This window comes from Pseudorasbora parva, chromosome 2 (genome assembly GCF_024679245.1).
Source record: "Pseudorasbora parva isolate DD20220531a chromosome 2, ASM2467924v1, whole genome shotgun sequence".
In the NCBI taxonomy this organism is placed as follows: domain Eukaryota; kingdom Metazoa; phylum Chordata; class Actinopteri; order Cypriniformes; family Gobionidae; genus Pseudorasbora; species Pseudorasbora parva.
Genome location: NC_090173.1, coordinates 34,504,694 through 34,531,458, shown reverse-complemented (window position 1 = coordinate 34,531,458; position 26,765 = coordinate 34,504,694). Strand labels below are relative to the sequence as shown.

At 38.3% G+C, this 26,765-nt stretch overlaps 1 protein-coding gene and 1 non-coding gene across 5 annotated transcripts; both read right to left on the bottom strand.

The window, feature by feature from the left end:
* Positions 1-1,685: 1,685 nt before the first annotated feature.
* Positions 1,686-25,915, bottom strand: LOC137041384 (histone-arginine methyltransferase CARM1). Of its 4 annotated transcripts, none has more exons than XM_067417614.1 (16): positions 25,700-25,915; positions 23,289-23,414; positions 22,989-23,095; positions 22,672-22,776; positions 21,503-21,613; positions 20,666-20,843; positions 17,792-17,882; positions 17,481-17,562; positions 16,406-16,491; positions 16,185-16,274; positions 13,820-13,957; positions 13,643-13,732; positions 13,473-13,570; positions 13,223-13,321; positions 7,940-8,008; positions 1,686-3,420 (listed from the first exon to the last, which is right to left on the bottom strand). In XM_067417614.1, the coding sequence occupies exons 1-16, from the start codon at positions 25,860-25,862 to the stop codon at positions 3,281-3,283; spliced, it is 1,773 nt and encodes a 590-aa protein (XP_067273715.1). In that variant the 5' UTR covers positions 25,863-25,915; the 3' UTR covers positions 1,686-3,280. The 4 variants fall into 4 exon arrangements, with proteins under 4 accessions (XP_067273715.1, XP_067273707.1, XP_067273731.1 ...); XM_067417606.1 differs by having other exon boundaries at positions 13,458-13,570; positions 25,700-25,914; XM_067417630.1 differs by having other exon boundaries at positions 13,241-13,321; positions 25,700-25,914.
* Positions 16,595-16,792, bottom strand: LOC137057125 (small nucleolar RNA SNORA74). Its single transcript, XR_010900432.1, has one exon. It is a non-coding gene; the product is annotated as a small nucleolar RNA SNORA74 (small nucleolar RNA).
* Positions 25,916-26,765: the final 850 nt, after the last annotated feature.

Genomic DNA, 26,765 nt, shown 5'->3' with positions numbered 1-26,765 from the left:
ATATTTTTCTTCCCTTCGCCTCTTTATTAATGAGCTTGGACACAGAGCTCTGTGGACAGCCAGCCTTTTTTGAAATTTTCTTTTGTGTCAATGCTTGTCTTTTAAACTACCGTCAAGTCAGCAGTCTTCCCCAGATTGTGTAGCCAACAGAACTAGACTTAGAGACCATTTAAAGGCCTTTGAGCTAAAGGTTTTGAGTTAATAAGCTGATCAGAGTGGCAATAGGTTTCTTCAAATCTGATTTTTTTTCACAATATTCTAATTTTCTGAGATACTGAATTTGGGATTTTCCTTTGTTGTCAAATATAATCATCAAAACTATAAGAAATAAACTTTTGAAATATATCAGTCTGTGTGTAATGCATGAATAAAATATACATAGTTTACCTTTTTGGATGGAGTGAAATCAATCAACTTTTTGATGATATTGTAATTATATGATCAGCACCTGTATAAAGCCATGCTCTAGTCTAGTAGAGTAGTTTAACTAAAAACAAACTCACTTCATGTTATTCCAAACACATGACTTTTTCTTCTTTGGAACAGAAGATATTTTGAAGAATGTTGGTAACCAAACAGTTTGGTGCCCAATGACTTCCATTATATTGTATGACTAAAAGATAGTTAACCCAAAAAATGAAAGTTGTCAACACTTACTCCCCTTAAGTTTTTCCAAACCGGTTTGAAACCGAGTTTCCTCCTCCTGTTCAACACAAAAGAAGATATAAATAATGTTGGTAACCTGAAAGTTGATGGAAGCCGTTGACTTTCCTACTATGGAAGTCAATGGCTACCATCAACCGTTTTCTTACCAACATTCTGTAATATATTTTCTTTTGTATTTAACAGGAGCAGGAAACTCATACCGGTTTGGAACAACTTTAAAAAGGATAGCTACTCACAAATAGTTATCTTGTCATTCCCAAAACCTCATGTTGCTCCAAACCTTTACGACTTTCTTTCGTCCACTGATCTAGTCCAATCTGCTCATCATGCAACAAATATAAACAGTGACAGTAGCTGACAAGCAGAAAGTGCCTTAAAATTTGTCCCCATTACTATAAGTTTTTAAAAAAATAAAAAAAGGTGAACAAAAAAATACAATAGCTTTGTGTGAAAAACAGACAAAAATTAATGTACTGGCCATTCAAATTATTAAAAAAAAAAAAAAAAAAACCTTGCTTAAGCTGCAAAATTTCTCTTTTTGTGTTTTAGAAAATATTAAGCTAAAAATGATGTGCAACACTTTACAATAATGTTCTGTTTTATTGCAATGGCTAGCATGAACTAAGAATTTTTTTGAAGCATTTATCTGGGTTCATATTAATTGCTTCATATTTTATACACAATTTCAAATTGTATAAACTAACAACATATTAAACACACAAATTAAATAACGATAATATATTTATAAATTGACATTAACATTGATTAATAAATGCTGTAAAATAAATTGTTAGTTCATAATACCAAATGCATATTAACAAACTGAACATCAGTGTAAAGTGTACAGAATTTATTTTTTTTTTTAAATCTGTTCCAAAATCTGCTTCACTGGAAAGCAGAAACTCTATAGCCATCTACAACCTATCCAGATCACGATTCCTCAAACTAAGTTTGATTGTATACTTGTTTTACACTCACCCATAAAACAACAAACGCTACTGTAAGTAGCCACACGTAGGGACTTCTCCATCAACATTTAATTTGCTCCTTTTTTTGTCTGTAGCTTTTTTGTGAAAGGAAACCAAAACAAAAAGTTAATTCTACAAACTAACAGACACTTTTTTTTCCATCTCATGATCTCATGAAAGTTGCTATTTCAAACCAAATGAACAGAAAAAAAACAACTGACTGGAAGCGGTGCATTCGTCTTTAAAGTCTTTGATGGGGTTATCATCATATCCCCGGTGTGGGAAGGGAAGGAGAGAGAGGAGGAAATGAGGAGGAAAGTTATAGCTAGTCAGGCATCACTTGATCTCCTCCATTCCTCAACGAGTCTCACAACACACAGAAGTTGACAAAATAAAGGTTCAAGGGATGTAAACTAGGATACTGCAATTCCAAACAGTTGTCCTGCTGCAGCGGTCAGTGTGTCCACAGACTCCACTGTTTATATCATTCATCTTTCTGTCTTCTCCCCCCTAGTTGCCGACTGTCCTTCCCAGCACGCCGTCGTCCTCCTTGGCTGGTAGTGGAGGGTTTTTTGCTGGTCTTTTTATTCCCGAAACCTTTTATGTCCTTATAATTGACTGAGAATGAATCCGCCAATTTATAAGTCAGATTTGCTTCGTGTTGGAGTCGGAAGGGGGTCAACAGAAGCGGTCTCGATAAACCATGCTCAGAATTCACCTCAGGGAACACCAAGCAAATACATAAATCTGGGACTGCACTACATTAAAATACAGTCAGAAATGGAATGAAAAGTAAGACGATCTCTATCTATGCTATGTTTGTCTACAGGCAGGATCCAGCGGTACTGTGCTAGTAGCCGTAATGAACTCTGTGAGCATCTACAGCACGTGTCCATCTCTTCTGGTGAGCGATGAGAGGTCGTGAACATTTAGGTGAGTCAATGTGGCCGTCAAAAGCCCATGCTGAAAGAATCAAGATGCAATGGCCAGTCGATGTTGAAACGTAAAAAACCAGACAGTGAAGAGTAGGTTCAACATAGCTGGACTTGTTAGGAACAGTGGCAAGATCCTGTAATAGATCTAAAATTCATATCAATAGTCAGTCAATGATGGCATACGTGCGGCTAAAAAAAAACTGGGAGTTCATGAAGTTAAAGGGGGAACATGTGCACATTTGTAAAGCATTTATATATTAAAAAAAGACGTGTCCCGACGACAGCGTTTCTGCGACCGAGTCCTTTCCGTTGAGTCTTGAGTCTCTGGTTTGTGCTTTTTCAGCATGCTTACAGACAAGTGCTGCCTCCCAGTGGCTGGTTGTGGAGCAGGCGCTGCGTGAGGCTAGGGAGGGGAAGAGTAACAATGACACATCTCAGACGCGTTGAACTGGCCGAATGCCTGCGCACGCTCACGTTATAGGGCCGCGGGACGGATATGTAAGAATAAAACACCAGTGAGATAAAGAGAGAGTTTAGAATATATATATGTATACATGTATATCTATATATATAGAGAGAGCGAGAGAGACTATAAAGTGATGGTCAGAGACTGGTGCACTGGTTTTGGTATTCTGAATTTGGCTGCGGTTGATCTGCAGGGGTGGGGGGTAGGGGGGTGGGGATTGGACATGCAGAGGCCGATTCTTGGCCTTAGCTCCCGTAGTGCATGGTGTTGCTGGGGATGGCCATAGGAGATGCCATGGAGATAGCCGGGCCGCCCATGGTGAACTGGTTGGTGACGGGGTAATGAGGACTGCTGCTGCTGGGACCCTGCTGGGCAGTTGTGGCCCCTGAGAAGAGATAAAAGCAATAAGCAACATTACATCCTTTGCATTTATAACACTTGGAATCCAAGATGTTGAAGTCATGGGTAAGGTGTGCAACTCCGCATTATGTAAAATTTGTCTTCAGCGTAGTTTGCGTGTACGATAAACCATGTATGTGTGCAGCTAGATTTAATTGTGTAGCTTAGCTCACACTTCTATTTTTGTGCACTACTGGAGACAACAACAATTGATGCCTGTATTGACGAGGTGGTAAAGAGATACCTGCAACTAGAGGTCTGCAAATAGACCAGATCAGAATTCTCGCGGTGCGGGAGTCAATTTCCAAATCAAAGACGGTAGCGGTCGGTAACTCTGGTGTACTTTGGATGGGAGCGGGCAGGGCAGTCAGACAATAGCCCGGCCGCTCCCGACATTCTCTGAAAACAGCGTATCTGCGCTTAAACTTGAAGTAAAAAAAAAAAAAAAAAAAAAACTTTATGCAATGTAGCCATTCAAACAGTTCCCGGTTCCCTGCCCTGAACCTGGCAATATACATTTTTTGCATCCTGTCCACGAGAGAGAATATTCAGCCTTTGTGGTCATAATTTTGGAGGAGGTACGTTTGGTAATATGAAATATGTCATCAATCAGCGACATTCTGTTCTTGCATGGATGTTAAAAATATTTAATTTTGCAGTAGCTATAGCTAAAATGTTTGTTTATTTGTATTTTTGGCTTATAATTTTGAGTTACAGATGTCATTTTTGATTTAGCCTATTGTTCTCTGTGACATTGTTTGGGGTGCTGACAGTATCCTAAGACAAAAATGACTGTATAGCCAAAATGTTATATTGGTTATCCCCAGTTACTGTCTTTCTTTAGGTGAAATTTAAAAGGATAGAATTTTACATTTTTGGGTGAACTGTCTCAATTTACTCGCCCTCAAGTTGTCCCAAACCTGTTTGAGTTTCTTTGTTCTGCTGAACACAAAAGATATTTTGAAGAATGTTTGTAACGAAGCAGATAAAGCAACCATTGGCTACCACAGTAGAGAAAACATACTACGATAGTCAATGGTTGCTCTATCTGCTTCGTTACAAACATTCTGCAAAATATCTTTTGTGTTCGGCAGAACAAAGAAACTCATATAGGTTTGGAATAACTTGAGGGTAAGTAAATTGAGAAAGAATTTAAATTTTTGTGAAACAAGGTCTAAATGTAGTGGGATCAGTCGGGTCAGGAAGAAAAGCGGGTAAGCAGGTGAACACATTGAATTTTAAGTGGGAGTGGGTGGGTGCGGAACAGAACCTAGCGGGATGGAGAAAAAAAAAACAAAACAGTCCTGCGCAGACAGTTACCTGGAACTCAAGTGCAAATACAAAAGATTTTTAACAATAATAACTCCTGGAGAGAAATAGCACAAACACTGGAGAATGCTTTGTAAAAGTGCTCACGCCAAACAAATTATGTATACTTTGGGATAAGGAGAACAAATTAAAGATCAAATCACCATTAGGGTGCAATACTATTTTTTTTTTTTGTTTTGAACTAGCTATTTAGTATTTACAGTAAAACACTGATTAATTAGCCTGGTTTCAGGTTCACTTGACCCTGATCAGATATTTCTTGTTGGGCTTTATGCAAGATGCTTTAAAAAAATAAAATAAAAAAGAAATACAATAAAAACTGAACACAGTGGACAGGAATAGAATGCCGGAGACATGGGATTTGGAACTCTGTCTTTTTTTACTGAACAAGGCATTTTGAAAATACAACCCACACGGTCTGAGAATTATACAATATATCTATCTGCAGGCACCTAACACACACTACACTGTAAAGGCCTATTCATATCACACCAAGAACAAACGTTTAGTGCAACTGATGGCCTACCAGCCTTTCTGCTCAAAAGCTGTGCAGAAGAACTATCAATGGCTTGGTGCCCTATTTTCCAGCAGTCGTTGGCTACTCATACTGTCCCAACTCTGTGGAAGAAATCAATTATAACTCCATTGCCTAAAAAAACAGGCGCCTCAGAAAATAAAGATTTTCGTCCTATAGCTATAACCTCGACAGTAATGAAATGTTTTGAAAAATTCGTTGTGTCTTTACTTATGAAGGATGTAGAGTCAAAACTAGATGTGTACCAGTTTGCCTATAAGCAAGAACGCAGCACTGATGACGCAATTCTATGCATCTCTCACTTTATTTCTAAACACCTCGAAAACATAAACGCTTATGCTAGAATCTTGTTTGTCGACTTTAGTTCAGCTTTTAACACAGTCCAAACTCATGTGCTTTTAGAGAAGCTTAAAAACATGAACGTTAATACTATCTTAATTAAATGGTTTTATTCTTTTTTAAACAACAGGGCACAGCAAGTGAGGGTCAACAGGACACTATCGGAGGTCAAATACTGTAACACAGGAGTTCCTCAAGGTTGTGTAGTGTCACCAATACTGTTTACATTGTACACCAATGACTGTAGGAAATTTCACGTTAACAACTATATAATGAAATTTGCAGATGATACCGCGATCTTGAGCCTTTTATACAAGGATGTAGACTCCTCTATGTTCCAAGATGAAATAGATACATTCGTTAAATGGTGTGACAGAAATTATCTATTTTTAAACATTCATAAAACAAAGGAGATGGTCTTTGACCCGAGGAAAGTTACAGACCACAAGCCAGTGGTCATTAAAAACCAGGAAGTAACTCAGGTGTCCTCATACAAATACTTAGGTGTCCACATCGATAATCTTCTCTGCTGGAATACACATGTTGATAACCTGTGCAATAAACTGCAGCAGAGGCTTTATTTTCTGCGGCGATTAAGGTTGTATGGAGTGAGCAGTCAGATCATGATGATCTTCTACCGTGCAATATTGGAGAGTGTCATCAGATATGGAATTAGTGCTTGGTTTGGCAACTTAACACTAAAACTGAAAAACAAGCTTGCCAACATGCACAAAACGGCTATGAAAATTATAGGAAGGAGAGACTATGAGCCTATTCAGATCCTGTATGATCAGACAATTATGAAACAGGCTATGAAAATTAAATCTGATCTTAAACATCCCCTCTTCCTTGAATACGAAACCCTGCCATCAGGAAGAAGACTCCGTGTACCAAAATGTAAAACGAATCGCTTAAAATTATCATTTGTGCCAGCCTCCATTAAGCTGCTGAACAATGTAAAATAGAGCTGTGTCCAAAGGGAAAGAGGAAGAAAGGAAAATAAAGAACTTTATATATGATTCCGGTGCTATTAGGGCAACGTGCAATAAACATATAAGCACTTTAGCACATGCACTTTCATTCATGGACCTGAGTTGTCATTAATGTTTTTTTTTTTTTTTTTTTTTTTTTTTTTTATGAATTACCTTTGCCTTATGCCCAAGCAGTATTTGTGTGATCTGTGATGTCTGTGGTGTTTTTTATGTTTGTGATGTTCTTTTAAGAAGCAACTATGCACTGTGCCCAAGCAGAATTTCCCCTCGGGGACAATAAAGTAACCAAACCAAACCAAACCAAACCAAACATGATTATTTTTTTGGGTTCACTCTGTGAGAAAAAAAGCAAATGTTCATCTTTAGAACACAAATTAAGATTTTTTCTCTCATCACAGGAGTTCAAACCAATGAGGCTTTTCTCTTATGCATGAAGCAACATCAACAGCTTGCATCAATCAATGTTTATATTAGTGCTGTCAAATCGATTAAATCGCATCTAACTTAAGTTTATGTTTGCATTAATATATGCGTATGTACTTATTATTATGCATATATAAACATTAATGTATATACTTTATATATTTAAATACAATATTAAAAAAATCTTAAATATGTACACGAGTTTGTGTGCATTTATACATTATTATACACAGCACATGCATAAAGTTCTCAATCAATCAAATTTGACCCAATTTACTTTGTTAGCACATATTACAGGTCTTAGGGTGAACAATTAAAACGTGCTAGGTAATACACAGAAAAAAATAGTTTGTCGTGGTAATTTTAAAAAAAAAAAGTAACTTCCGTTCTGGAAACGGCATTCCTTCTCAGATGACAGTAGTTTGACAGCTTTGGTTTTAAAACGCTACACCATTCCCCTCCAACCGTGATTCTGCTATGAGTGAGAGATGGAGAGGAGCGCTGAAGTCAAACCCTGCCCTCTATTCAATATTCCGTTAACCTTGGAAATACATCACAGCACTGAAGAAAACTCACTTGCTACTTCCAGTTTACTGGGACTTGAAAAACATGAGGTTTTATTTTGGCTGTGATTAATCGATTTGGCAGAACTATATGAATAAAAGCCCAAATTCAATCTTTTCACTCAAAAAGCATTCAATGCCTCTTCAAGACTTCCAATATATGGACAAAAACATTAAAAAGCAAAAACAAAATTCTTAAGTTTAGAGATTAAAAAAAGTATATGTTACAACATGGTGAGTAAATGACAGAATCTTCCTCACTGGGTGAACAATTGCTTTAATCTGTAAAAGTGTAGGTCTTGTTTAGAGAAGAGACACACTCACCCTGGACGATTCCGGTGCTCATTATAGAGCCCATTCTGGAGTGAGTGTGGTTCACAATCCCCGTGTTCACTGGAGGGGAAAAAGACAGACAACTCTCTTCAATTTATACACAAACAAAATGTGATTACCAAAAAAAAAAAAAGAAACTTGACATGAAGCTGAAGGAGACTGACAGTACTGTAGTATAGAAAATCTTAAATGATATACAATTATTTATTGTCATGTGAAGGGTTTTAGAAAAGATAAATAATATAAGCATGTAGGGCTGGGCGATATGGCCAAAATTTCATATCCCGATATAGCTCATTTGATATCCCGATAACAATATGCATAACGATATAGCAACCTTTCTATTAATTCAGTTTATGAATAGTCTATACAAAATTGCAATGTGGAAATGCAGTTTGAAATGATATACAAAACAAATAAAGGTAGTATGGACTACATTTTTATTTTATTTAGAACCTTTTTTTAAAGCAAGACTGTTAGTAAAGTTAACACCTGCCTAGGGATGTTTACCGATGAACGTTTGACCGATGGCTGACCGTATCAACGTTAACCGATCAAAGTTGTCGGTTAAAATAAATAAAAAAGTGATCTCTAAATTAGGCTATTATAGACAGTGGACTAAACGCTACTACAGTTGGCCGTCTCATTCCAAAATCTTTGTGTGTGATTGAACATATCCCTCGCACTCAATTTTTCATAACTCGCCTGTTTGTGCTTAATAAACCAATAAAAACATTTGGCGCGAGGTCACAGCGTTTGGGTTTGCGCGCTCACAAGGTTTGCAAAAAGTAAACACTCGAGGTTAGAGCCAGAGCAGACGACAGTATTAAAGGGTTACTTCAGCGATTAGCATATGGCTTTGTATCAGTAGAAACCCTGGAGTAAATTCAAATTATTGTGCTTTCCCCCCTCATATCTCCCTGAGACGAGAGATTTATGCATTTTATTTCTGGAAAAATTCCTCCTATGATGCAAATTGACGATTTTTGCATCATAGGAGGAATGTTTGCCCAGAGGCTAAAGACTACAGCCAGCAGAGGGAGCCATTTCCGCATGTTTTGAATCCGCGCATGGGGGATGGGAGATCACACTCAGCTCGCAGGTAGAGCTCAGCTGGCAACTACAGGCACTCATTTAAACGGAGCTATGGTGAGCAATGTAAGTCTTTTAACTTCTCAAATTAATTTCTATGAAAGTTAAGCTTGCAAAGGCATGAACTGAAACGCGCCAGACTGAACTCGCGTTATGAATTTATGCCGCGAGTGTAGTCGCGATTACCTCAGCTCTCATCACTCCTGCAGTTAGTGCTCAGTGCTGTGATATACTCGCGCGGTGACTCACTCATTATATTGAACAGACACGTTCAGTTTTTAATTGTAGTGTCTTCTCTAACTCAGTAATGAAGTTGGTGGCGTTGGGAATGGCCTCACAGGGCAGCGAAGCATTCTGGGAATTGTAGTCTTTCATCCCCATGGGACAAAAATACATTTTCTATCTTTTCTCAGTCTAGAAGTCACCAAATTCAAAAATAATTTCACATTTCTACTGCATTGATGACCCAGTTTAAATACAGATTCATCTTCCCAGCGCTGAAGTACCCCTTTAAGCGTGCATTTCGCTTAAGATGGGCTTACATTTGGAAATATATTACATCTTCATTTCAGTGGTAACACATAAGGTGTTGATCGTCTTTCTTTATTATTGTTAGCACTACCTCAAACTAAAGCGGCGTCTCTTCGGAGCTGTCATTTTCTTAAATGAGCCGCGGCAATGATTCAAATGAGCTTCTAAGGCTGGACAAACGCCTTTATTTTCAACGCGATCACCTTGTACCCAAACCATTTCGAAACTAAGGAGCCATTTGTCCTCTGATTACAAACAAGCTCCTCTGCGGCGCGTTTGCGGGACTCGTGTTTCGCGCTGTGGGGGATTTTAAAAAAGTGACGTGAGTGGAAGGGAGGCTGCAGCGCGTGTGTGTGTGTGTGTGTGTGTGTGAGTGAGAGAGCGAGAGAGAGACAGAGGGAGCGCGTTTATGTATTGCATGGGCATGCCGTGGCGTGAGGTGCATCTTGACGTAAAATTCTGCCATAAACGCCTTATCGTGGCGTAAGCGATAGAGCCTTATATAAAACGATAGACATTTTCTATCGTCCAGACGATATATTTCGTCATATCGCCCAGCCCTATAAGCATGTAATGAACAGCATAAATTAAAGGGGTCATAGATTTATTTTTCCCCCTGATGTCCCATTATAAATTGCATTTTCTGCACCAAAGATGTTTTATAGCCAAATTCAACTCTTTCCCGACATCCCCAGTAATATATAGAATACATAAGCTCTCGTCTTAAAAGCTGTTGTCCTTCAGGATGTGGCCCCTTCAATATCGTAAACCTTTTTTTTTTTTTTTTTTTTTAAATCTCTGCATTTCGTTTTTTTAAAGGGATAGTTCACCCAAAACAAATGAATTCTGTCATTTACTCACCCATATATTGTTCCAAACCTGCATTACATCCTCAGAATATAACTAAATATATTTTTATATATTTATATTATATTCACTCATTTTTCATTTTTGTCCATCCACTGAAGTATCAAAGTTTTGGATGTGTCCAAAAAGACATTGTAAAAGTAATACATATACTGTGGTTTAATCCAAGTCTTCCAAAACTTTATACCAGGGGTTCAATTATCAATTTAAATCACCCAGTAGAGCCTACAACCTGTTTTGTATTTAACTGTTCTCGCACTGTAGTGAATCCAAAACACCAAAAATTTTAAGGATGACTAATTTTAACCCCTGGAAAATAAAAAAGGCAACCATTATCTGAATATTTTTAAGTTAGCCTGCATGGGTAAAATTGGAATTTGGTGTAAACATCATTACTAATCTTTAGAGTTCAGTTTGGTTTACTTTGTGCTTAGCTGACAAATTTGCTACATCCGAATCCATGACCAATCAGATGTTGTTTTCGGCTGCAAACTTTCGCGGTTGGTTAGTTCTACAAAGGAAATGCCCATATTTGGACAGCGCTGTGTGTGAGACTGAGAGCTTTATAATGATACCAGGCATGACATGTTTCTGTGAATGGAGACGGCACGGGAGCTCGCGTTAGAGTAACTTTGGATGATTTCCGGTAGAAATCTAAAGGCGCACGGTGACAAAATATAATGAAATAACCACCTTAAATATGTAATGTTGCCTTTTTTTTATTTTGACATGAAAGCTTGCATGTTAAGGGAGTAAACTGGCCCAAAATCTCAAAATTAACTATGTTTTCACCTGTCTCGCCTTAATAAGTAAAACCTAACGTTAACTCGCTAGCTAACAAGCAATACAGTCATGTAACTCAAGTGTTACAACAGTGGATTCACAAACCTGTAACACTTTCGTCTGACGCAGAATCTCTCTCTGGCCGGTGAGGTTTAGTGTTCCTTTTAAAAAATGTGTAGTGTCCATGTTAACTACAGTTAACTACGACGCCGGTGAAATACAAAAGCCCGCCAATACCTGATGACAACGACGAAGATGATGATGTATATTCTTCTTCGTTAGTTTTTATTGCCAGTTGGCATTGGCAAACAAGCTGAGTGATGTGCGATGCATTGCCGACCGTCCGCCACACACACGGTAATACAGCTTTTGTTTCATTTTTTGCCGCTCCAGTCTGAAAGACTGAGAGGAAATGATACAAAATTACTTTTATTTTTTTTTACAAAAAGATTCGGGGCTTTTGACAAAACATTCGGGGCTTAAGCCCAATTAGCCACCCAACCCCCAAAAATTTGAGTTCTCTTTCAAGTAAGTCTTGCGCTTAAATGGACAAACTCGCACAAAAAGTATGTCAACATGTCCATCTTGATTAGTATCCAAGCAGACATAGTCTGAATATGCCTCAAGAGAACGTTATACAGTCGAGAAAGAAGAGCATATCCCTGCACTAGGTCTTAAAGGGGCAGTAGCCTTTACTGCTGTCTGTTTTATGTCAAACAAAAGGACATCACTCACTGCTCTTGAATAGCTTTTGTAAGTTTAATAAGGATTAATCTATAATTTAAACAGTTAAAATATGCAGTTATTTTACATTTGATTACTTTATTTAATTTCTGTACCTTTCTGCAAATCATTAGGCCTGTACATTAGCTATTATTAAATGTACACATGAGTGATCAAGTTAAACATTTTAGTTGTAATTGTATTTTATACTGTGGATTGTTGCAATGTGCTAAATAAATATTTGCATAATTTGTAATTGATTAATATTTGAAACTTTAATATTAATTTATGCAATCGCAATGCCTTGATTTTTAGTAAAGTTACACAGTCACAGCATTAGCCATAAATGCAATGGTACTAATAGTTGGCATAATTTCGTTTGGTGTTTCGGTTTCGGCCAAGAATTTTTATTTCTGTGCATCCCTACTGACAATGTTCTGCTCGGTGTGTCGTCAACACGCTTCAGAAGATGCCAAAACGAATAGTTTTTAATTGTTGGGACTAAAAACCTAAAACTGGAAGCCATAAAAGATCACGAATCATCCAAATGCCACATCCAGGTAAAAAAAAAAAAGCGCACAGAGCCCTACTCATTTAATGAAATGTATATCAGTTCATGGTTTGTGTGTGTATAAGAGAGATAGAGAAAATGTCAGTATTTCATTGAGACTTGAGATTAAATAAACTGCTTAAGTATTGTAGAGCTTGTAGTATTAAATTTTCACATGCAGTTGCACATTGTCGTTTAAAAACAAGAAAGTGGCTGGTAAAAACATGGAGTGGCTGGTAGATTTTGAAATCCACCAGTCACAGTGGCCGGTGGACAAAAAAGTTAATTTCCATCCCTGATAAAAACCATAGTGGACATTATTGAATGCATTCATTCTATCCCACATTGCACAACAATAACAAGCATAGAGCCGATGTACACACAACGGCTGTCTGAATTCATTCATTCACTCACTCCTTTAAGTGAACTGTATTAGTGGACTAATGTAGGGAATAGTGATTGAAGATAGTAAAAGAGAGGGTTTAGGGCGCCATTTCGGATTCAGCCCCAGTGTCCTGCAGACAGAGTTTAGCGCTAACCTCTGCAGGACAGGGAAGAAAGAATATTACAGATATATTTGTGCTTCAAAGATGAACTGAAGTTTTATGGATTTGGAGAGACAGAATTTTCATTTTTGGGTGAATGGTCTCTTTAAATGAACCACACCAGAGCTCATTTCACTCAGCATATGTGTGTATGTGTGAGTGTGTGTGTGTAAATATCCATACGTGCGTGTGTGTCTGTACCAAGGGGGATGAGATTGTTGTGGGATACTGTTGTCCCACCTCCGCCAATGACAGTGCTGAGATCATAGGCTGTAGGCATCCCTGACAGACAGAGAGAGAGACAGAAAAACAAAATCAGTGACATTACTCCAAATATCCAAAAGCAAATGCATGGGAGGAATTGTGGCCAACTAATGTAAATGTGAAAAGAAGTCAGGAATGACTGTGTAAGAGCTACCCGACACAGCCATGCCTTGGCTCATGCTATAGGTTCCCCCAGTGTTCCACATGTTCTCTGAAGGGGAGGAATAGTGTGACCCTGGGGGTGGGGTGGGTGTTGTGCCCGTGTACCTGCAGAACACAGCATAGCGTAAGCAACATGTTTCAGACAAACTCTTATCAGTTTCCAAGGTTTCATCTCACCGGAAGAAAGGGTTCTTCAGATCAAGTAGATTACTGGACTTGGAGCCTGTCTGGTCCACTTGAGCAACAATACTAATGTCATAGCTTTGTCTGCAAGAGGAAGTGGAAACAAATGAAAACGTTAACCACCTGACATTAACAACCTGAGGGTTACCATAAAGAATTGTGTGTGTTCACCTCTTGTTGGCGATTAAATGTGCAGTGCCTGACATTGTGTCCCCTGCCTTGGCAAAGAGAGGAGACTGCAGCAGACAGCGCACCTGGTACCAGTGAGTGAGGGGTTCGGTGGGGGCCGTAGAGAGCCACACCGTCATCCTGTACACAGAGACACAGCACAAGAGCACACCTGTCACAATATTCTGATTAGAAATCATTTCATTTTTCCCCTCACTAGGGCTGGGCACCGAACGGCAATACTTTTATGGTATTGAACGAAAAACAAAGATACTATGAATATCGAAAAATTATTTATTTTTCTGTGCCAAATTTTGGTTCCAAAAGCAAAGCGGCTGTCTGTGTGAGCCTGCAGCATACTTGTATGTAAGGACCTAAAGCACTGGTGATTTGCTGTCCACCACCACGTGACGGAGAGGATTTCTGAAGATACTCACAGTCACACTAAACACAGCACAAGTGTAGTTGTTTTTTTTCTCATGCGTTCTACCTTGTCGTTTTACAATGCCAAAGCGGTCTAAAGTGTGGCTACACTTTATAAACGTAGATGCAAAGTGCATTATTCTATAAGAGCATTGCAACCAAAGGCGGCGGTGTACTCACACTAGGCGCTCTGAACTGTGCCTAAACGTGTTTGAGCCCCAAAGCCGGTTCGTTTGACAAGTGTGAGTGCTCCGTTCCGTGCCCTGGCACGGTACGTTTGGCCCTGGTTTGTTTAACAAGTGTGAGTGCTTCGTTCCATGCTCTGGCGCGGTTCATTTGGCCGGCCCTGGCCCGCTTGGAAGAGGTGAGCCAAAGCGCGGTTCGTTTGGGCCAGAGCGCGGTTCGCATGCAGTGAGCACTAACAGTGTAAGAGCACGCAACAGCTGTGGCGCTACTGTCATCATTACGACAGCAAACACCTAATTATTACTACTTGGATACACTTTTCGAATAAATCGTATATATTTCGATTTACAACGGCCCTGGTTATCACCTTATTGATTAACATGAATTGTAGTTTGCGAGTAAAGCTGTTTATTCCTCCATCAAAGTCATCTGCCTCCTTAATAATCTTCTGATATGTGCAGTGCAGTCAAGTGGAAATCGTAGCGCGGCAAAAATTATAAATCTATTAGGCAGTCTATTAGTGGAAGCGCTTTTCTTCTGTTCTTCTTCAAAACAAAACGTTCCATCATGAATGGCAAAGTATCGTTAGGAACCGGTATCGAAAACTAAGGTATCGAAATTGGCACCGGATCGAAAGATTTTAAACAATACCCAGGCCTTACCCCTCACATACAAATATTAATTTCAAAATCACAAACATTATCATATTCCCTCAAAAAAAAAGAAAAGAGGAAATGTAATATAAATGACCACACAATTACCTACAATTGATGTAAATTTTCAGATATATTAATAATCAATTTTCTTTCTAATTAACTATGAATTAATCATTATCGTTAATTCCACAAAACACACATGGAGAACTCCAAATATAGTAGCAACTTTAACTAGCAAAGGCTGCAATAGTACATGCATCCTGTTATACTTTCCGTGTGCACAAGGGTCCACATGACGTAAAAATTGGAGTATTTATGTTATATTCATATACAAATTGAACAGTATTTATGTTATGTTATATTTATATACAAACTGAACTGTATTTATGTTATTTTTTTTAACCTCATATCAGACGAATCGCCAGATAAGGTCAAAACCTGGCGCGATCATAGATATATATATAAACCTCATCAGTGCCTATGCAGATCGGTTGAATGAGGCATCTATGTACACATTTCTATGATTGCAACGTCATTTTGACCTTCTCTGGCGGAAGTAATGGCATTGGGAACACTGCATGAGATTTGTCTGATATGAGGTTAAAAAATAAATACTTTCTCACAATAAACGATTGTTTCGTGTCTTAAGACATCAATGTATCGTCACATGCCATGGAGTTTAATATGGATTCCTATGTGTATGTGTTGTTTAATCTAATAGTGGCTCTCAAAAAAAAACATCCCTTTGACATGCATTATATGACTGGCAGAGTGCGACGGTTGGAGTTAAAAATCTTCATTTGTGTTCTACTGAGGAAACAGACACACCTACATCTTGGATGCCCTGGGGGTAAGCAGATAAACATCACACTTTCATTTTTGGGTGAACTGTCCCTTGAATATACATTTTTTTGATATTTTTTGATTTTTTTGATATACAGATTTTTTACAGTAAAATGTTTTTGCAATCTCACTAAATAAGCATTTAATGAGCTTACTTCGTTAAAAAAAAGTTTTCAACTTACATTAAAAGTGGGACAGTCCATTAAAATACATCTCATGAAAAGAGGGGTGACTTATAAAGAGAATGTGTAGGAACTTACACTGATCCAATGAATGCGACGTCAAACCAAAAAGCCAGCCCATGTACAAGCCCTGAATGCATCATATGGAATTTGAAGGGGATTTCTATCCTAGGAAGAGCAAGAAAGAAGAAGAATATTTTAAAAAAACTGACAGGCAGACATGCTTTTTTTTAACCATATTTTTATATAAAAAGGCTGCATTTAAATGCAATGAAATGATGCATTTGGTGGACCCATACTTGTAAAGATCCTCTTCTTTAGCATCTAAAAAGTTGACTGTGTATTTCACTGATTTGGCCATAAGGATCCTGATATCAAAAGTGTCCTGAAAGAAAACAGAATAAATGAGAAATGCAAGACATCCCAATGTAACACGGAGTCATGCATGCGGAGGAGGATGAGGCGGGTCAAATCAAACAGGACGATGCGCTGTGAGGCCTCTTGTCAAGGGCTGAGCCACAGTTAATCAGACTCAGTCCTAGCTCAGAGGGCTCTCCTGCCTTAGCCTGAACTCTGGAGGATGCTACAACAGCCCCCCCTAGAGCCAGACCACAGCAGGTCACTGTCCCAGCAGTGTAACACCATTACAGACACCATGAATGCCTGAACAGCTGACTACTGCTGGATATAAACCACACACGCAGAATGTAAATTATAATTATGATGTGTAGAAATCAGTGGACTGAAAACAGAGCACACAATTGACATGTTAATTGGCGTCTCAAGGGCAAGGGAAAAAGTAGCTCTGATGGATTTCAAAACACTGCGAGGATCCAACAACTAAAATTGCATGCGTTCTTGTTCACATAAAGACATGCTTCATAAACCTTCCTTGATGGACCTAAATTTATTGCATACCCCTTGACCACACACAAACAGTGAGCTCAGAAACCCAGACCACAAAACACCGGCCTTTCATCACGGGCACAAAGCAAGCATACATACTTCTCCGTCTCCTACATAAAACTACATTGAATACATTTGCCTAATCCATGAAGCATGCTGCCTTTCTCCATTTCCTAGAAACATCCTCACCGTTCTCATTTGGGCTTAAGTACGTAACTCAATCCTGTCCGTATTTACCCTCAAGGCCTCTATAGCCAGCGAGGAGACAAATCTCCAGTTACCTTCATACTTCACACACTATTTATCAGTATAATCTTTCCTCTGAAGGCACAAACACAAGCTAATGTGTTTTTATGGCTTTCTGCCTTATGAACTTTCCAAACAGTGGCTAAGTCTAAAAAGCTAGCATGTACTAACGAATTCACTAGCGCACACCCTATCCGCTGGTCATTCCCTTCCATTTCTCACCACAATAGGCTGTCTGAAGTATTCATCAACCGCAGCTCCTCTCAGTGCAGACAAATCCACCCCATGGAAAGATGGCTGGTACCTGAAAGACAAGAAATGTCAGTTTATCAAGTATAAACACAAAAGAAATCATCTAGTTATATCTTAGTCATCTGCTAAAGTCCTAAATGACAGTTTATTTACACTTTGAGTTTGTCATTTAACATCTGCTACCCGTTACATGACTGCCTGCTTATTTACTCACACTCATACATTTTGTATCTTCACTCCCTCCCAACCCAATGTCCATATCCTCTTTTTAGAAAGCTCACCAGAAATTGGCCTTCGTAAACTGCTCCATGTAAAGCTGCTCATCTGTAAAAGGAGCGAGGTGAACGTCTCCAATGGTGGGAAACATTTTGCCTGTAAAAGAAGAGGTGTGATATAAATATATATTGATGAACTATTAGGCGTTTGACTGTACCAAACAAACACGCTGTTGTTTTAACCACTGCACGTGCAGAGCACCTCTGATCTATATAAAGTAGAGGAATCTCACAAAACTTGCGAGTATGACATTTAGATTTTTTTTGGCTTACTGCGCTAAAACAGTCAAATACACAGCACATTTTGTATAAAAGGTCTGTGCAGATGCTCTTAAAGTGACAGCAGCCTTGTAAACCTGCCGCTGTCTTCATGTTAATCAAAAAACAAAATCACTGCACTTTTTGTAAGCATTAAATGCCATTTAATTTTTACAATGAAGACTTCAGTATTTTTTTGTACTAGATTAAGTATCATTTCTTACCTGAATATTACATCTGTATTTATTTCATTTGTATATATTCTACTCTATTTAAGCTATCGTTTGCAAACTGTTTAGTTCTTATTTTAATACTGACTGTTTACTTGTCTTTTTATTTGTAAATTTAGCCATACCTGTGCTGTGTGAAGGTTATTGCAACAAAAAAAGAAAATCATGAGATGATAAAAACATCTATATGGCAGTTTTCCCTGTGGTATAGAAAATCTAATAATTTCAAGGTATCATATTAAAGAAATTCCAATATTGTGACAAACTAATCATAAACCTATGTGGTTTGCCCTACTGTCAGGTGCATGTGTTATTTGAGATGCGCTTTCGTCAGTCCACAACTTGCATCTAATACCCAAAGTATACTTCGGTTTTTATGCGTACGTGAGGGTCCACGCACTTTGCGCAAATATCAGCAACAGAATAGTATGCATGCCTCCAGATTTTTTTGTAACCCGAATATAGTATATGCAGGTAGCACACACATTTGATTTTGTATTACGCTAATCAGTTGTTCCACAAGGTGCAACAATGGCCTGGGCCGTTGTTTCACGAAAAGAGACGGAACAAAATACTATTATAAGATAGCAGCAAAATAGCAAAGGCACTAGAAACATCAAATATAAGGAGTGGATTAGAGCACAATAATTCTTACCTTATTCTAAAATATTTTGCATTCAAAAGTGTAAACACTTCAAATCCCCTAAATTACAACAGCACCAAAAAACTGCAGTGGGTGTTGCGGTCATTCACTCATCAAACCACGGTTTAACTCAATGAGTTAACTTGTCATTTGAGATATACAGCTTTCAGTGTTATCAGCTATATAGTAGATAGCATTAGATTAGTATGCATCTCCTTAACAAGTACAGAATTCTCCAGATCAAAACACAAAGAAGAAGCAGAAACGAGCAATCTCATATGCAAGCAGATGTATATGAAAAAGTATGCGATCATAAACAAACAGCATATGAATCTGCAAATAAATGTTATTGAATGAAATAGGGGTGACCCCTAATAATCGAAGATTCGATGCATGGATATGCAGGCCCAGATTCGACCACTGATCTCCTGGTCGAATCTTCGCGGGTGTTATGAAACGAGGATCATACCATTTTGGCAATATGGGGGTGCTCAATATTAGCGTTATAAAGATGTGTCGCGGCGCTGAGCGATCGGCCCTTTTAGGGCACTTAGCTTCGCACCGGACGCGCCGCGCCTTTAAAATCTGAACACATAGGCTACACACTGGCGGCGGCATTCGACGCCTGTCCGCGGCGATTAAATTTATATTTTCCCTCAAATCGTGAATGTACATACTGATTTCACCCTGTGCTACAAAATACACTCATCGTGCAGCTCTTCTTTTAGAAGTCAATTCAAATTTGAGCTTATGCGTATATAATGTTCACGTCTGCCTGGTGTGAAATAAGTTACCTGAGACACGGCGCTGAGCTTCAGTCCGGTGTGTGCGACCCCCCCGCACTCAAAGTGTTCATTTCCTTTCTAGGCAGGTATATTTTTAGGTTTATTTATCAAAATGTTCTTTTAACTTTATACTTGTGTGATGTTCAGTGTTTCGATCGCGGCTTTTAAATGAGAAAACGGTTAATTAACGAGTGTCTAGTGTAGCCTAGTTTTGATCACTTTATTAAAAGTGGTGGCTGTGTGCCGTGTGTAAAGTAAAATAAAAATAGTCTTAGCCTCCTGCTGACTAGTGTCCTGCCCTTCCCAACCCGTTTATACAGTTTCATTTTTTCTGGTCTGTGGTTTACACACACAAAGATGATTCAACTATCGGTCGACTATAGAGAGATTCGAAAATTCTGATTCGAATGTGTAAATCCTTAGTCGGGGACACCCCTAGAAAGAAATATTGACCCAGGGAGTGGTATATGACTGTGGAAACTTTGGGGGTGTTGATGGACTAGATCTGCTCCATCTGTGTTTTGATCACCGTTCTGAATCCGATCTGGATGTAGTCTGACAGAATTTTTTTTTTTAGCTTTTTGCTCAAAATACTCACATTTAAGTGTTAATAAAAAATAAAAGTAAAAATAAATGAATGAAGCTAAAATATTTTTTGTTTGTTTAAAAGCAGGGTCTTTTCTTTTTTTTGATATATTGCATGTTCAGATATTCATACATCAAAATATTTTGGGAGATATTAAACTTTTGAAAAAAAATGACTAAAAACACTGGTGGGGAGAGAGTTAATAATACAAAAAAACCTTAAAATTGTTCCACCTGCTGTACTGAAAACATACAAAACCATGACTTCAAAACCAAGGTACATAGTGTGTTTTCGTGTTCTGTAACACTCTTAGTAACCAAGCATGTTCCAATCTTCAGCTGATTGGTTCTTTTTATCAAATTAACCTTTTTCTCTTACCGTTAGGCTTGAGGAATTTCTTGGCATGTAGATAGCTCTCTAGCATCCTTTCGTTGAACAGCATGTAACCCATGGGTTCCGAGATGATTATGTCCACCTGCTCGGGCAGGGACACTTCCTCCACTTTCCCAGGAATCACCACAACACGATCTGATAGCCTGTTACTGTTCACAAGAACCTGTGGACACAATTTTTAGTACTACTATCACTATTGGAATGACTTGTGATTATCAATATAAATATTTTGGCTTTGGCATAATACCACATTTTCGGTTTCCGTTTAATACTAAAACATGTTTGTCATGCATTCTGATCCTTTTTAGGGGAGTAAAAATGATTCTCTCCATTACTCAATACTTAATAAAATATTTTAATAATACAAATATTCATTGTATCCATACTTATTTTAGTACCAGTATACAGCAAAACAATTGCCTGTACATTTATTAATGATTAAATGTGATTTTTGATGTATACATATAACTTTGGGTCAGTACGATTTTTGGAAAGAAAATTATAGCAACTAAGGATGTATTACATAGATTAAAAGTGACAAAGAAATGTTACAATTTTTCCCAAATAACTGAACTTTATTATTATTTATTAAACTTTATTCAAGGAATTAAATGGCTTCAGTACTGATTTAATTTGTCTTGAGCCCCAAATCATTATATAAATTCAGCTTTGCCAAGAGACTTCTTTTCTTAAACATTACTGACCTCATAATACAGATTAATCTTTCCAATGCTGAAGTATCCCTTTAAACATTACTGACCTCAATAATGAATGGCTAGTGTTTGTTAATGACTGAGGAATCTGTATATGAATACATCATACCTCTGCATGTTGAGCCATGGTGCTGGCCTCCACAGCATACACTTTACGGGCACCAGCCTGAGCTGCAAAAAATGATAAAATTCCAGAGCCACAACCTACATCCAGCACCACCTGAGACAAGAAGGACACAGAGAGAGGAATGAGAACAAGAATCAATGCATTTAGATAATAATGCTTTCAGAGAAGCATTCACAAAGGAATAACCTTTTTTATAGACTCAAGAGCCTTTTTTTACTAAATTGTAATAAGTCAGCTGTTCCAGTTTCAGATATTTTGGTCTGGACATTAAAGCTAAAAGTCAAGGTCATAATAGCCCCAAAAAAAATTGAATAATAACAATAAAAACAGAACAAAAAATGCTATAATGAGCACAGATATAGCAGTTCTGAAACCACTCAACTTTCTGCCAAGTACATTTAAAGGGGTAATGAATTGAGAAAAAAAAATGTAATTGATCTTTTGACATGTAATTATGCTATAAAAACATCCTTTAAGTTTCAGAACTCAATACATCCTTTTTAGTCCTAACTGCTTTAATTGAAACCAAGCTCAGAAAACAACTTGTTTCAGAGTTTGTCACATTATGACGTAATAGTGTGACCAAAGAGCATCTCTGCAAAAGAATCGGTTATTAAATTGTGATTAAATCCTGTACAGAAAGCGGTCAACGAATCTTCCCTTTAAAATAGCTGGAGCTGTCAATCCCAGCGCAAGTTTACCAGTAACAGTTCTGGACTCTCACTAAACCTTCAGTGTCCACACTGCACAATGAATCTCTTATTTACATTGTGTTTGTACAGTAAGTTGACAGAAGCATTTTGTTGCAATGATTTGTGATCACTGCATTCATGTGCTCAACAGACATGTCTATCATCGGCTGCAATGTGCATTGCTGTAACCTTTCATTCCACAGGAGTAGACCTAAATATAATGCTATAATAAACAATTTTCACAAGGTTAGTTAATCTTAACAGCCATAATGGTAAAAAGTTAGTAATGGTTTTCAAGAGAGTTCCATGTAATACTGATTTCATATGCAAAGATGTTAGCCAATCACAGCAGTGGGCCTTTACACTGAACACAGCAGACACACCCCTTCAAACAGAGGGCTAAAATCAGGCTAAAAAATGACCTTTATTTTCTAAATTGAGATTAAAAAAATACAGTACTTTATCCTTGAAGTCAGTATGATTCTGGAGAATGGCTCGTTGATATGTTCCAGTTCGCACGTAATCCTGCATCATGTTTTGTTGCTGAGAGAGGTAGCCATAAAACTGAGAGAAAGAAAAAGAAAAAAAGAGAAATATATTCATAACATAACACTTCTGTTTATGCTAGACCATAAAAGAGAACATTAGAATTAAAACAATAGTTTGGATGACTGTTACTTATTAAAAAAAAGATCTCTTGAGGTTTTAAGATAAGTAAGAACAGGTTCCTCAAATGCCCGCTTTCCATATGCCTGTCAATTTGAAGCCAAACAAACCTGGAAATACTGTACAGCTGAGGACTCCTCCGTCCTCTCACTGAAGACTGAACGTTCGCCCCTGTGTCCACGGCAATTCTTCAGAAGGTTATAGAAAGAAGAGAAATCTGGCAAACACAGCAAAAGTGGACACATTAGATAACATGCTTCATAACACTATCCCTTCATTCAGGTTTGCCTATAATCATTTAAATGTGATTGTAAACCATGAGCGACTGCAGCTGTGCTTGTCTCAATGTTTCAGCGAACTGATAAATCACTGTAAAGGGCGATGCACTTGCAAAAGGAGGTGAGCTCTACCTGCTGGAGATGCAAACTGCAGAAGGACACTGTTACAGCCCAGAGTAATGATGAAGGACTGCTTCCCAACACGACTGCATTCTGTCTCCCGCGATACAGAACACTTAAAGACACATGTCTCCTCATCTGTGGAGAAAAGCAATTGCATGGATATAAATATGCATGATAATTAATTCATACTGTTAATATAAAGCAAACAGACAGTCCCTTAAACAGAATGATGTTTGATATCCATTATTTGACAAATTATTATTTGATATCAATTATTTGACAAACAGTATTTAGAAGAATGTTTCAACAGATTTTTTCCAAACATCGGAAGCCAAATTTAATGTGTGTGTGTGTAGCAAAATAAAACAAGAATGTCATACATGTTAACAGGCGATTTATTACTTTAAGCTGGGACAGGAGAAAATGTGTTTAATAACAATAAAAACAACTACAACATACACTTCAGCTTTAATATGAACTACACTAGCTCCTTAAAGGTTACTACTACAACATAAACAAAAGTGAAGCCAAGCAAACTAAATTAGTCAAAGACATTAACCTGGCCTTCTAATTCACTGCAACAGTATGCAGTAATGCCAGGATTAGGGATTTTGACATTTATTTCCCCAGATGTTGTAGGATTAGGTCAGGCTTTCTTTCCATAAACAGATTAGGCTGGTATTTATATAATTGAGTTGAAAACAAAAAGTCTCTACAGCAGCTCAAGAAAATGCCTCTGAAACGAGGAACAAACAGTGGCACTGAATGAAAATCTGAGCTTTAGAACAGAAGTGATTCTTGGCATCAACTGTTCATAACTGAAGCCTTTGCTCTTTGGACTCCAAAAACAACCTAAACGACTAAAAAAAAACAACTGTTCACAACAAGCTAAAGAGGCAACCGGTATACCACAGTGAAAGCGAAAGAAACAAATTGCTATACAAACGTGAATTAACCACAAGTGTGGAAGAGCATATACTTCCTTAAAGTTTCACGCAATTAGTTTTGTTTTGTTTATGCTTTGTAAAGGACCTTAGACACTGTGTACAACACATATACATTTATCATGTTTAACCCTGTCAACTGAACAACAAGATCGGCCATGTGATGTCAACAAAGCAGCTAAAGGGGCGACCTGCTGCATGTACAACAAACGACGCGTTTCACACGAGTGTAAATCATTTTAATATGTCCATAAAATAAACATTTCTTTGTGAAATAACAAAGAGAGAAAAAAGTCCAGTACATTTACCATCTCTGTATAATGTTTACGCAACATTGAACATTTAAGAGCTCGCGTTCATGCATAAAAACGCCCAAAATCCCTCTCACACACTCATATGAATTTCTCTTAAACTTGGTCTTTCGGTGAAAAAAAAACAACAACGCTGAGGGTGCAGCTGCAAGTGGGGCTCAAAGAAATAAAACTTTAAAAAAAATTCTATTGGATGTGGGTCACGCATGTGTTTCAGTAAGACATTCATCTCATCCACGGGACATCGGCAGCATGAGGCTCCAAACAAAAGCCCTGAGCACTGAATGAACAGGCGGGACACTGGAGAAAAGGAGGCGGGGGACCCGCTATTGTTCCCCGCAGAACAAAGATAAATGACCAAACGGTGCTACCGTAAGAAACCTCCGAGTAATTTCACATTACTTTCATAATGTTTTCTGCACTTTGAGAAAGAGAACCCGGGCTGTTTGGTGGTACAGTATAGTAAAAGTAGAGAGTTGGCGCAGAACTGCGCGCCTGGGATGTGCGCAATCAATCAAGTAAACTCGCAGCATCCATTCAGCGCACCATCCAACCAGGTTAAACAATTTCAATAAACAAAATGTTTACACAAATAAAGCACGTGCATAACACAACTGAATGGGTTTCTGTTGCACTTTCTGAAGCGTAACAGTATGACTGAAGGTTTAGACTGCGGCTAACTATGTAGGCGCCAATCAACATTAACGTTATCCAAACCCTTAACGTTACATACTGCCAGCTAAAAACGTCTGGAAGAAAGTCTGGATCAACAGGACATGGATCTGGGAAAAACCTAATGCACAGAAAATGTATATTTAAGAATGTAGAAACGCACTCAGTGCTGAATTGTCGAGGCTCGTGCGTTTAGCTGGGTAGCAGCTAACTATAAGCAGCTTAACACAATACGAAGTGTTTACGGATGCTAACATGCTACGATCAACGTGGTTTGTGGCATGCATGTTTCAACCAAACCCCTGGCACCCGCAACTTTACATGTTTTAGAGAGCATGCACGGGCACGATGGCCGTATCTGAGATCACAACTCAAAAGCCAGGGGTTGCAACACACGCACATGCCGCTCGCACAACACTCTCATTAAGCTAAGCTAGGATACACCGCTCAGCTGAGGCCGGATGCAAAGTGTTTAAAGGCAGCATCTACTTACTGTTCGAGAGGCTTATGAGAGCCGCGTCCTGGTTGGTTTTGATCTCTAGTCGCAGAGGCTGCTGCTCTGAATGTCGCTGTATGTCTCCATTGGCGTCTCCGATGGAGAGGAGACGCACGCCTGAGAACACGGACACCGCCATCTTCGATCTGGGGAGAGTCATGCAGGCAGCTCGCAGCGGCTCAGATCTCCCCTGGAGTCAATGGTCAAGATAGGCCTGACTTACTACTGCCTCCACATGGCCACATTTTTTTTCTCCCTCTCTCTCTACCCCAGCTGTAGTTCAATTTCAATATGTGATATGGGTTTCTAAGAAAAAAATAGAAATATATTGATTTACTAATAAATATGATACATGGAATTACTTGGAAACAAGATTTATTGTAGTGTGTGAAAAGCAGAAGACCACAGGTTAAATAACTAAGATACAACCATAATTCCCAAGTTGATTAATCACGGTACAATAAGATGGCTGTTTTGTACGCTAGTTAGATAATAAAATTGCAGTAGCTTCCACAGAAGTAGAACTGTTGCTTTTAATATCAGAAAATTAAAATGTGATCAGAGGAAGCTTTTTTTATAGACTCTCATTTTTATTTAGTTTTTGTTGTTGTTGTTTCAATTACATTTTGATTCAGTCTTGTAAAGAAAGGTATAGCATATAGTTTAGTATACAGTCTAACTGCACACAAGTCAGATGGCACACTCACGCTTAAAAGGCAAGACATGCATGAGGTAAACAGACTGAAAAAGTCAACAATGCAGGGCAGCAGTAAAAACCCTCATGTACAAATGACATTTGCATGAACGTCCAGTGATAAAGACCCAGTACAGATTTTAAACGAGATAAATACACATGCAAGGACAGAGTATATGCAAAAACAGGCCAGCTTATATGCTCAGTCATTGGTGTTCAATTCATAGACTAAAGGTGCAATGGAAAGGCAGCATCCTTTCATGAGCAAATATCAGTAAAAAAGATAATTCTGCACTTGAGTCTCTTGTGTAAACACTGTTTAACATTTATGAAACTTCAAAATGATGCAGAAACCATTACCCACCAGAT

What these genes read in the sequence shown, in the direction of transcription:
- LOC137041384 (XM_067417606.1), bottom strand. Translation starts at nt 25,862, where the DNA reads ATGACTCTCCCCAGATCGAAGATGGCGGTGTCCGTGTTCTCAGGCGTG. An exon ending in GAAATTCCTCAAGCCTAACG is followed by an intron (nt 17,883 to 20,665) that starts GTAAGAGAAAAA and finishes CTTCTTTTACAG; the next exon opens with GCAAAATGTTTCCCACCATT. An exon ending in GAGCACCGGAATCGTCCAGG is followed by an intron (nt 3,421 to 7,939) that starts GTGAGTGTGTCT and finishes ATCTCTTCTCAG; the next exon opens with GGGCCACAACTGCCCAGCAG.